We start from the raw sequence: 13,145 nt of genomic DNA, 5'->3' as shown, positions 1-13,145 counted from the left end.
AAATATGTCCATGAAGATGTGGCTAAATGAGGGCCCTTTACAATGCTGATGGAAATATAAAATAGTATCACCGTTTTGGAAAATAGTTTGGCCTTTTCTTAAAACTGATAAATATGAATATATCATGCAATTTAATGACACTATTCTTAGGTTTCTATCCCATATATTAGTATATGGATAAACAAAATGTACCATATCTATATGGAGAAATAGTATTTCATAATAAAAAAGAACAAATACTAATACATCATACATCATGGATGAACTTCCACAACATTATGCTGCATGAAAAAAGCCAGTGAATGAGTTTACATATAACCCCCACACTCCCAGTCTTCAGAATAAAATGTGGCCCCAGCTGACCGCTTTTGTCTGTTACCTCAACACAGACCTTTAGCCAAAAGCACCCAGTTAAGCCTCATCCCACAGAAACTTGTGATAATCAGTTTGTTGTTTTAAGCCACTACATTTTGGAATACCTTGTTATGCAACAATAACTAATACACTACCCCTCTGAAATTTCTATATTGTGCTTATTCTCTTTCATAAAATGTGTTGAGTAACCACCTAGCTCAATCTGTAATCTCAATTATTCTTACGAAATAGGAATTATCACACTTTGGGAGGCCGAGGCGGGTGGATCATGAGATCAGGAGACCGAGACCATCCTGGCTAACAGGAGGAAACCCCATCTCTACTAAAGAATACCAAAAAAAATTAGCCGGGTGTGGTGGCGGGCGCCTGTAGTCCCAGCTACTCGGGAGGTTGAGGCAGGAGAATGGCGTGAACCTGGGAGGCGGAGCTTGCAGTGAGTCGAGATCGCGCCACTGCACTCCAGCCTGGGTGACAGAGCAAGACTCCGTCTCAAAAAAACAAAAAAAGAAATAGGAATTATCTATTCCTTCAGGATTGTACATAAAATCTTGCTAGTTCTAGCACCTTTTGGATGTAAAAGGATAGAACATTGACCACTTGTAAGTTTGTTTTGGTCAATATTATTCATTTGTATTTTCCTAAAAGTGTCCATTTCATTCACTTATTCAGGATAGACGGTTTAAAGGATTCTGTCATGATATCAAAGCTCTTCTCTATCTGTAGTTTATGTTCCTTTTCTTCCCTGTATTATTATTTTTTCTCTTTTTCTCATGATGTTTTCCTAAGACTCAACTAATATATGAAACTTCCCTTAAACTACCTAGTGGTCTTACTGAATAACTCTACAATGTTTCCTGCTTTGTTTTGTTTCTTATTTATGTGTGATATTATTTTTGTTTATTGCTTCCTATTTTGTTTCAGTTTTTTCTTCTTTTTATTTTGTTATTTATTTCGATTCTTCAGTTGAGCAGTATGCTGCTTTCATATTTTCATGAATTCTAGTAAATGTCTTGAAGACCATAAATGACGGTTTTTGTACCACTTTGGCTGCATTCCACAGGATTTCATTTATAGTGCTTTCCGTTTTTTCAGATCTAATTATTTTGTATTCATTTTTATGTATGCCTTAGCCCAAGTGTTATGTAGGAATGTGTTGTGTTTTAATATCTCTGTGTATGAATCTGGGAATATATCTTATTGTTATTGATTTCTGATATTAGCAACTTGCTGCAGGGAGCATGCCCTTTTCGATATCAATTTTCTTTTAGAATTCATTCAATAATCATGGAAAGCCTCTCTGAGATGGTGACACAGGAACAAAGACTGAATGAAATAGGGGGACAGAGTTTCCATAGGAATATTTCAGAAAAGAATAATCCTTGCAATGGTAATAGTAAAAACAGAGGCTATGAGGTAGAAATGAGTTTGAAATGTTTATGGAAGAGCAAGAAAACTAATATGTGTGGAACAGAATGAAAAGAGGGAACAGTAGCAGGAAAAAAAAGATCGGAGAAATATTCAGCAACCAAATCAGGTAGGACATTATGTGCTATGTAAACAGACTGGATTTATTCTATGTAGTTTTTTTAAAAAACGTAATTAGATTTTCAATAAGGAAATAATTTGACGCAATTTGCATTTTAGAAACATATCTCTGGTGTCTGAACATAAATTAGAGTATGCAAAGCTCTCATAGAAACATAGAGACAAGTTAGAGGGCTCTCTCCAGAGACACTAGTGACTTGGACAATGGTGCAATGACAGAAGAAGTGAACAAAGGTTGGATTTAAGACACATTTTAGGCCGGGCCCAGTGGCTCACACCCATAATCCCAGCACTTTGGGAGGCCAAGGCAGGCGGATCATCTGAAGACAGGAGTTTGAGAACAGCTTAACCAACATGGCGAAACTCCATCTCTACAAAAAAAAAAAAAAAAAAAAAAAAAAAATACAAAAATTAGCTGAGAATTGGTAGCTAGTACCTGTAATCCCAGTTACTCAGGAGGCTGAGACACAAGAATCGCTTGAACCTGGGAAGCAGAGGTTGCAGTGAGCAGAGATCACACCATTGCACTCCAGCCTAGGTGACAGGGTGAAACTCTGTCTCAAAAATTTTTAAAAATAAAAAATAAAAGAGATATTTTAAAGACAGAACTGGGCTTGCTAATGGGTTGTAATTATGAAATGAGAGAATCAAAGGTAAGCTCAGAGTTTGTGTTCGTTTTTGTTTTTTAACCTAAACAACTAGGTACATGAGCCCATCATTGAGAGAACAAGACTAAGGGGAGTGTGAGCATTAACAGAGAAAGTGGTATGAATCAAAAATTCATTTTGGATTTCTTGAGTTGCTTATTAGACATCCAAAATAGATGTCAAGTAAATAGTTGAATTTTTTTATTCTGAAGCTTATAGGGAACATCCAGGCCAGAGCTAATACTTCATTTACACAGAGAGAGACAGCAACCTTGTGCCAATATGCTTCTCATAGCTATGAAGAGAATCTATCTATAGACTTGATCAACTCAAGTGCAGAAAGAGAAAAAAAAAATTGCCTCCTAACAACTGATGGAGTGATTTGACTCATTTCGTTTGACCTTATGTCTATCATTTATTTTTGCCTTATTTTCTATCTTTTTCTCTTATTTTGCTAGTTGAACAAAGTTATTATCCATTTTTTACCTCTACTGGAAACTAGTCTATACTAAGATTCTCCTTTCAATTAACAACGTATTGAACTAAAGGTTTCACTCGCTCCATATAAGTTAAGCACACCTGCAACTCCAGCGCCACTTGGGTCAGGAGACCTAGCCAGAAATTGATTTGGAAATAGTAGAGAAGCCCCTTGGGACAATCTCATAACATTTACATAGTGAAAGTAGAAACACAAAACAATGCCCAACAATGAAAGGGTGATTACATAAATATATTATGAAATATCCATAATATGAAATATTATGCAGAAAGTAAAAATTACTCTTTTGGAGTATTTGAAAATAGTATAGGAAAATATTTACAATAAAGTAATACTTATTAAATAAATAAAGCTATAGGTGAATCACAAGAATAAGAGAGAGAGAAATTTAAGGGAAAGTAAATAAACTAAAATAGTAATGATCGTTTAAGTGATCAAGTAATTTCTTATATCTATTATCATGATAATCTTATTTTTTCCAATTTTACATGAAATAATATTTAGGAATCAATAAAAATAAAATATACATATAGGATATAGGCATATATGTGTTTGTCTACTCTTATACAGAGAAAAACTTGTGAGTGATTTAGCAAAAGTATATTCAATGGAAAGCTGAGGGAAAATGTCAGCCACGTGTGGGGTAAGAAGTGAATGAAAGATAAAATGGAAATGAAGCATAGAGACTATGATTTTCCTGAGGGGGAAAGGGAAAAACTAGGACATTCATTAAAAAAACAAACTAAATACAGGAAAGACAATTTTGTGTTTTGTTTTTAACATGGGAGGAACTTGAGGATATTGAAAGACTTAAAATAAGGAAAACAATGGATTTAGAAAGCTGGAAGCAGCCGGGCACATAGCTCACAGCTGTAATCCCAGCACTTTGGGAGGCAGAGGCAGGCAGATCACTTGAGGCCAAGAGTTCAAGACCAGCCTGGCCGACATGGTGAAACTTCATCTCTACCAAAACTACAAAAATTAGCTGGGTGTGGTGGCACACACCTGTAATCCCAGCTACGTGGGAGGCTGAGGCAGGAGATTCACTTGAACCTGGAGGTGGAGGTTGCAGTGAGCTGAGATCACGCCTCTGCCCTCCAGCCTGGGCAACAGAGTGAGACTCTGTCTCAAATAAATAAATAAATAAGAAAAAGAAAACCGGCATCAACAAGAAGAAAAATAGATAATTAATGCATCAAAGTCCCCAAAGCTGTCAGTACTGCTGAAGGCAGGGAAGGAAATTAAACAAGGAATACTTGATTATAAATTGTTTATTGAAAATCTGGTGCCTTCCTGGAGAGTTATGTGCAATAAAATGCTATAATTTCTAGGTCAAATTTAATTATCTAATGGTAAATTGCCTTCTTCCTTCTTCTACTGTGACAGCTTATATTTGATAGGTTGATAGCTATCTGATTTTCTTCTTGGTGTTCTTTTAAGGAAAGTCATTGGTCAGAGCACTTTATCTTTCTTCGCTGAAGCCCTCTGCAATCTAAGCCATCTTTCAATGCTCATCTGGTACCTACTGGTCCACCCCCAGCATGCAATGAACCTTCGTCTGACCCTTCTTTGATATCCCTGATTGCTAGCCCATGGATTGCACAATGTTCTTGGGCTTCCTGGACAGGATTCCAAGCCTGCCTCCTGGCTCCAAATCTCTTAGGTTGGTGCAAACGTAATTGGGATTTTGGCCATTGAAAGAAATGGCAAAAACCGCAATTACGTTTGCACCAACCTACGTCAGGCTGACAAACAAATGTTCATAGAAAATATCAAGCAGTGAAAATTATGCCCTTAGTGTTCCATAAAGGATTTCAGTTATTTGTTCTCATAAATTGTATTGCTTTGCAGTGTAAACTGTACTTCCAAAGCTTTTCCTCGTGATCAAGAAAGAAATAATTCTCAGAGAGGTGAGAAAAATTAGTAAATTCTGGATCCTTGATCAGAGATGCTAATGATCCTAGGCCATTCTGGCTTCAGTAAATGGAACATTCAGCAATAACCAGCACAATGACCCTAAGATCCCCCTTTGAGTTTCTAGGGTGCTGGCAGAGGCTTGTGTCCAGGCACCGCTGCCCCAGCAACTCAGGAGGAAGGACCTGAATGGAGGTTTAGGTAAAAACATCCCCAGAGCTTTCATGCCCCTCACTGGCCCTTCTTAGGCTAAGACTTGGGAAGTTTGCCTCTCCCAAGACCTCCCCATCCCTGACTCAAGATTTCATTTTCAAAGTCTCTAAAGTCAGGTAGGACCTGCTGAAATAATGTAACCACGTGTTCCATTCACTAACACTCTGAAGTATTATAGAAGTAGCACCAAGAAGAAGCCATGGCAGAAAGAGAACTTCCGTCTTGGTACTGAGAAAAGTTACTTCACCTGTAGTGAGACCATCTAGAAAGGAATGAAGGTCAAGTAAGACCAGGAATGTGCATGTACTTTGCAGTTTCTGAAGTTGATATTCTGCCAGACGTGGTGGCTCACCCCTGTAATCCCAGCACTTCGGGAGGCTGAGGCGGGTGGATCACTTGAGGCCAGGAGTTCGAGACCAGCCTGGCCAACATGGCAAGACCCTATTGCTACTAAAGATATAAAACTTAGCCAGGCATGGAGACGTGTGCCTGTAATCCCAGCTACTCGGGAGGCTGAGGCAGGAGAATCACTTGAAACCGGGAGGCAGAGGTTGCAGTGAGCCAAGATCGCACCACTGCACTCCAGCATGAGCAACAGTGTGAGACCCTGCCTCTAAATAAAAAATAAATAAATAAATAAAGTTTACTCATACCCTCTTTAAGCATTCCCTACGGCACCCAAAGTATTCTGGTGTTTATGTTCATTTCCTTAGTGCCTAAGAAGTAATTTGTGCCTCTTTGCCAGAAATATGCTAGTGTTGCATTGCCATTTCTTTGTATATATTATTTTCTTTCCGAAGTGTATTATAGGTTCCCTAAGGCCCACTCTTCTTTCTTTAATTTCTCTAAAATTACACATAACTGATGTGCAAACAATTTGTGTTAACTTAGATTTCAGTATAAAAATTAGATTATCTCATTTGATCGATTGGACAGAAAGATAATCAAATAAAAGTTTTTCTGTATCTCACTAGTCTGTTTATAATTTCATATTTAATTCCATAGCTTAAGCATGCTAACACACGGTGCCAAAATAGTAATAAATAGGCATGCTGTTGTATTACGTGCTTCTTCCTATTATCAGAAAAATAAAATGAATGCTTTTCCTCTATAACTGCTTCCTTAACTTTTACAGTTCCTCCAGAATGCATAAGACAATGCTGATATTTCAAGTCTCTCTCCTGCCTTTGCCATGGCTGTGCTTTCTACTACCTTTGCAGACATTCTGTTGACCTTTGATAAATGTACTTTAAATGACTGATAGTCGTGATGATTGCATGCTTTCTCCTGATATAAAATCTCCTTGAAACACAGAAATCTTCTTGCTCCTGAAAGGTTCAATAATCACTCAACAACTCACCTCTTCAGAGGACTGAATGTACACAGAAGTCCTCTTCATCTCAGCTACTGATTCCCTCTAACCTGCTTTACCTATTCAAACATGAGGGTCTTGTCTTTTGTCTTTGGAGTCCTTTCCTTGATGTTCACAGTTCCTCCAGGTAAGACAGAAACTTTTTTATTCCAAAGTTCTAAAAATATAAGTAAAAGAAAATGTAAGGTCTTTCAAGAGTCTGAAAATAAATTAGGCACGGGCAGATTTTACTGTACCATGAAGGCTGCTCAGAGGATTGAAGAGTTGATACTAAAGAAATAAATAAGGTGGTTCACTGCAGTGATTTAACCTATGATAAACTCACTTGAGGCCGGGCACAGTGGCTCATGTCTATAATCCCAGCATTTGGGGAGTTTGAGGTGGGTGAGCTCAGGAGTTCTAGACCAGCCTGGTGGGGGCAACAGGGTGAAACCCCATCTCTACAAAAAAAAAAAAATACAAAAACTTAGTCAGGTATAGTGGCGCATGCCTGTGGTTCTGGCTACTCAGGAAACGTAGGCAGGAGGATCGCTTGAGCCTGAGATGTCAAGGCTGCATTCAGCTTAGGTCATGCCACTGCACACCAGCCTGGGCAACAGAGTGAGACCCTGTTTCAAAAAATAATAATAATAGAAAATAAACTTACTTGAGAGTTGTGTTTGATCAAAAGATGGTGAGAGGATGCACACAGAACACAGGAAATTTAAAGAATTGGAAAAATGAAAAGCGAATGATGACTAGAAGAAGGGCTAGAGGTGACGAGGTGGATACTCCACCATAACGCTTGGTTCACAGGATAAATTCACCACTGATCCAGGCAAGGAGCTAGCTTCTGTGTTCCTTTAAAGTTGAAGAAAACTCATATGATATCATTTAATGTATATGGAAATTACTTTTTGTATGGTGAGAGTTAAGATTCCACCTTAATTTTTAACCACATAACTAGCCAATTATATATAAGCATATTTATTAAATAATCAATATGACTTTCCCTAATTAATTTTAAAATTCATCAATACCCCATAATAAAAACATATTAAACTGTGGTTTATACCCGAGATTTAGATTACTGGTTGACTTATTGATCATTTCTGAAGCACATTTTAATACTTCACGATTCAAGATTCCCTCATTTATATAATACTGCATGATTCAAGATTCCCTTATTTATATAATTATAAATAATTATGCCTTTCCTCCATGAATGTTAGTGGGTTTTTTTATATTTTTATTGATACACAATTTACCTAACATTCATTGCCTTAAAGTGTTCTATTCAGTGGTTATCAGTGTATTCTTAAAATTGTGCACCCCTCACCATTATCTAATTCCAGAATATGTTTATAAGCGCAAGAACAAATCTCTCCTCCTCCCAGTCCCTAGCAACCACTGATCTCATTTTTGTCTCTATGTATATTCCTATTCTGGACATTTACTATGAACAGAATAATAAATATGTGATCCTTCATGTCTGCCTTCTTTCATTTAGCATAATGTTTTCAAGATTAATCCATGTTGTGGCATATATTCGTACTTCATTCCTTCATTCATTGGTCATCAGTATATCCCACTTTAAGAATCCACTGATACTTACTAAATGGAACACTCTAAAGGAATGAATTTTATAGTAAATTCTATCTCAATAAAAATATAAAACACCAACATTCATGGAGGAAAAGTATCATTCTGTATAATTATATAAATGATGGAATCTTGAAATACATTTTAAAATATGCTCTGAGGTAATATGCGCCTCAGAAAAGATAAATAAGTCAATTGATAATCTAAATCTCAGGTATAAACCACAGTTTAATATGTATTTATTATAAAGTATTGGTGGATTTTAAAATTAATTTGGGAAAGTTAGATTGATTATCGGTGTTGGTAAAAAAAAATTTCATCGTATGGATTATTTAGCATATGGTTGCTTATAACAGACTCTAATGATCCATTGTGTTTCTTTTATATCAGTTGTAATGTCTCCTGTTTTATTTCTGATTTTATTTATTTGGCATTCTCTCTTTTGTTCTTGGTTAGTCTAGCTAGCAGTTTATAAAGTCTGTTTATCTCTTCCAAAAGTCAATTTTTTGTTTCATTAATTCTTTGCATTTTTTAAATCTCAAATTCACTTAGTTCTGCTCTGATTTTTATTATTTCTTTCCTTCTCCTAAGTTTGGATTTCATTTTATCTTGTTTTTCTTGTTCCTTGAGGTGCATAGTAGCTTGTTCATAATCTTACTATGTTCTTGCAGTAGGCATTTATTGCTATAAAATTCTCTATTAGCACTGTCTTTGTTGTATTCCATAGGTTTTGATATGTTGTGTTTCCATTTGCATTTATTTCAAGAACATTTGTTATTTTCTTCTTAATTTTCTCATTGACTCAATGGTTGTTCAGAAGCATGTTGTTTAATTTCCGTGTTATCTGTATAGTTTCCAAAGTTCCTCCTAGTATTCATTTCTAGTTCTATTCTATTTTTGTCTAGAATATACTTGATATAATGTTGATTTTTCAAAATTTGTTGAAACTTGTTTTGTGTCTTAACATGTGGTCTAGCCTGGAGAATGTTCTATGTGATGAGGAGAAGAATGTGTACTCCACTGCTATTGCATGAAATATTCTGTAAATGTCTGTTAAGTCTATTTGGTCTGTGGTACAGATTAAATTCAATGATTATTTGTTAGCTTTCTACCTAGATGATCTGTTCAATGCTGAAAGTGGGGTATTGAAGCCCTCAGTTATCATGATGTTGAGGTGTATCTCTCTCTTTAGCTCTAATGACATATTTAATATATCTAAGTATTCCACTAGTGGGTACATATATATACATATTTGGAATTTTTTGTATCCTCTTGTTGAATTGGCCCTTTTATCATTATATGATGGCCTTCTTTGTCCCTTTTTATGTTTTTTCACTTAAAGTCAATTTTGTCCAATATAAATATAGATGTATTAGGCCATTCTTGCATTGCTATAGGGTTATCATAAGAAAGTACCACAGAATGGGTGCCTTAAATAACAAAAGTTCATTTTCTCACAGTTCTGGAAGTTATAAATCTGAGATCAAGATGTCAGCACATTTGGTTTCTCCTGAGGCCTGTCTTGGCTTGCAGCTGCTTGCCTTCTTGCCATGTCCTCTTATGGCATTTTTTCTGCGCACATGCATTCCTGGTGTCTCTTCCTCTTCTAATAAGGACATCAGCCATATTGCACGAGGGCCATACGCTGAGAGTCTCATTTTAGCTTTATCACTCCTTAAAAAAAAAAAAAAAACTTATCTTCAAATATGATTACATTCTGAGATACTGAAGATTGGGTCTTCAACATACAAATTTTGGAGGAACACTTGTTAGCCCATAATGATGAATTCATCAATAGACTGATATGATCAAGGAAAGAATCAGTGAGCTTAAAGAAGTTTAAATAGCAACTTCCAAAACTTAAAAGCAAAGAAAAAAGAATTAAAAAGAACAGAATATTTAATAAGCGTAGGCCAATTACAAAAGGAACAATATATGTGTAATGAAGTATCAGGAGGAGGAGAAAGAAAGGAATAGAAGAAATATTTGAAGAAATTCTGATTGAAATTTTCCCAGAATTGAAAATAAACAAAATGTACATATCTAGGAAGCTGAGAGAATACCATGCAAGATAAATACAAAAAATTTAAACATAGGCATATTATATTGAAACTGCCAAAAATCAAAGACAAAAAAAAATCTTAAAAGAAGCCAGGAGGGGAAAAAATCTTTTTCTATGGACAACCAAGGATAAGATTACATCAGACTTCTCTAAAACCACATAAGCAAAAAGAGAGGAAAGTGAAATATTTAAAATGTTAAAAAAGAGAAAAAAAACACTATCTTAAAACTCTCTACTTAGCAATATTATCTTTTTTTTTTTAGACAGAGTCTCACTTTGTCACCCAGGCTGGAGTGCAGTGACAGTGACCTTGGCTCACTGCAGCCTCTGCCTCCTGGGTCCAAGCAATCTCGTGCCTCAGCCAGCCACCACCACGCCTGGCTAATTTTGTATTTTTAGTAGAGACTGGGTTTCGCTAGGTTGGCCAGGCTGGTCTCGAACTCCTGACCTCAGGTGATCCGCCCGCCTTGGCCTCCCAAAGTGCCAGGATTAAAGGTGCAGGCCATCGCACCCAACCTACCCTTTAAATTAAGGTAAAAATCCATAATTTCCTTAGGTAAACAAAAATAGAGTTTGTCACCAGTAGTCCTACCTTACAATAAAAGTAAAAAGAAATTCTTCACTCATACTCAATGGTGAAAAACTAAAAGCTTTTCTTCTAAGATCAGGAACAAGGCAAAAGTTCCCCTTCTTGCCACATTTATTTAACATGATATGAAAAGTTCTAGCAAGAACAATTAGGCAAGAAAAGGAAATAAATGGCATCCAAACTGTTGAGGGGTGGGAATGAGTAAGATTATCTATTTCCAAATGACATTTTTTTTTGTAAAAAACCCTAAACTTCACTCCCCCAAAATTATTACAACTAATAACAAATTCAGTAAAGTTTCAGGATAGAAAATCAACATACAAATATCAGTTGTGTTTCTATAGCACTAACAACAAGCAACTGGAAAGCAAGTAAAGAAAATCCCATTCATAATAGCAAGAAAAAGATAAAATACTTAAGAATAAACTTAACCAAAAAGATGAAAGACTGGTACATTAAAAATTGCAGACATTCATGAAAGAAATTAAAGAAGACACAAATCAGTGGAAAGATATCGTATGTTCATGAATTGGAAGACATAATAATATCAAAATATCCATACTATTCAAAGCAATTTATAGATTATATACAATCCCTATCAAAATCCTAATGGCACTCTTGACAGAAATAGGAAAAAGAATCTTAAAATTCATATAAAACCACAAAGGACCCAGAAGAGTCAAAACAATGAGCAAGAAAAACAAAGCTAGGGGCATCACATTTTCTAATTTCAAAATGTATTATAAAGATAGAGTAATCAAAACTGTGTGCTACTGGCATAAAGACAGACATATAGGCCACTGGAAGAGAATAGAGGGCCCAGAAATCAACCGACACTTATACAGTCAACTGGCCTTCAACAAACATGCGAAGAATATATAATGGGGAAAAGACGGTTTCTTCAATACATGGTACTGAGAAAACTGAATATTCACATGCAAAAGAATAAAATTGGGCCTGTATCTTATACTACACACAAAAAGCAACTCAAAATGAACTACACATTTAAACATAATTACCTGAGACTGTAAAACTTGTAGAGGAAAACATAAGGAGAAACTTTCATGATGTTGGTCATGGCAATTATTTTAACGTATAAATTGTAACAAAAGGATTTGGGAAGGACTGGTAGGTTTAAAGGGAATATTTATGGGAGATTATGGGTTATAGGCTCCTGTGCATATCTCAGTAACTTCCTCAGTAAAGGAGACATGGCCTTGAGCCCGAATACGCTGGGAAGCTGGAACTAAGACTCAACTCCTTCTGACCCCTTCTCTCAATTAAGGATTCTTTTTTCTCATTTCACCAAGAACAGAGAAGCAACCAAAGATAGCTTTTCCACTTTCCCACCACCATATCTCTTCACATAGTTTTATCGTTATCCATAATCTACCTTCTCTTCACTCTCTCATTCAAGGCCAACCCCTCCACTTACACTAGATTCCATCCCCAATGACTTTTTCAAGAATTTAACTCCAGAAGTTAAACATTATTTCCTGCATTATGAATCTCTACACCACCCCCAAGCAGGATAATTCATTTTAGGTAGAAATATGTGGTAATAGTTCTCATTGAAAATTCTATACATTTCCAGCTACTGCCTCATTTACTACTCTCTTTACAGAAGAAAGCATCGTTTGTCTTGATTCAGCATCTCCACTTTTTCTCTTGCATTCTTTTGCTGTTGTTTTGTTTTTCTGGGAAAGTTCTTTAATGTTTTTAATTTATTATAAAACATTTCAGACTTTAAAAATAAAAAGTAAGTATATTGTGTCATATAATTTGTCTTCTCCTCTTAAAGCCGGAAGCTTCATTTCTAATGATGAATGTCCTTCAGAATATTATCATTGCAGACTGAAGTGCAATGCTGATGAACATGCAATTAGACACTGTGCTGACTTCAGCATCTGCTGCAAACTGAAGATCATTGAAATTGACGGACAAAAGAAGTGGTGAAAATGCTAACTCCATCTTCTTCAGACTCCAGGAGCAAACACATGTCTTAAACTCTCTTATCTATGAATAATTAACATGATGGATGAAAATTATTATAATTGCATGTTTAGATGGTCAGGTGAAAATGAATATAAATTTTTTAAATGCTTACACTCTATTTTCATTTGTGCATTTTAACATTTACTCCCTTAATTTACATCCACAGCCACATTGTTGTTTCACCCATAGTACTATATCTGATGTGGGGAGTAAGAGCCAGCCCCTTTTGCCCCCTGGCTCTGAGGAACACCATCGCAGTTGGGTAAGGCACCCACGGCGATGCCGTGAGTAACAGCCAGCCCTTCTTGCGCCCCTGGCTCTTAGGACCCCCATCGCACGGGGGTGAGGCGCCC

The 13,145-nt window shown here is 36.2% G+C and overlaps 1 protein-coding gene across 1 annotated transcript; it reads left to right on the top strand.

Moving 5' to 3' along the window:
- Positions 1–6,325: 6,325 nt before the first annotated feature.
- LOC129395887 (beta-defensin 131A-like) lies at positions 6,326–12,753 on the top strand. Its single transcript, XM_055107319.2, has 2 exons — positions 6,326–6,692; positions 12,599–12,753. The coding sequence occupies exons 1-2, from the start codon at positions 6,635–6,637 to the stop codon at positions 12,751–12,753; spliced, it is 213 nt and encodes a 70-aa protein (XP_054963294.1). The 5' UTR covers positions 6,326–6,634.
- Positions 12,754–13,145: the final 392 nt, after the last annotated feature.

Source organism: Pan paniscus, chromosome 7 (genome assembly GCF_029289425.2).
Source record: "Pan paniscus chromosome 7, NHGRI_mPanPan1-v2.0_pri, whole genome shotgun sequence".
NCBI classification, from domain to species: domain Eukaryota; kingdom Metazoa; phylum Chordata; class Mammalia; order Primates; family Hominidae; genus Pan; species Pan paniscus.
This window is presented reverse-complemented; position numbering and strand designations above follow the sequence as displayed.

Coding starts and splice junctions, on each gene's coding strand:
- LOC129395887 (XM_055107319.2), top strand. CDS start 6,635: ATGAGGGTCTTGTCTTTTGTCTTTGGAGTCCTTTCCTTGATGTTCACA. Junction 6,693..12,598: donor GATGTTCACAGTTCCTCCAG/GTAAGACAGAAA, acceptor CTCCTCTTAAAG/CCGGAAGCTTCATTTCTAAT.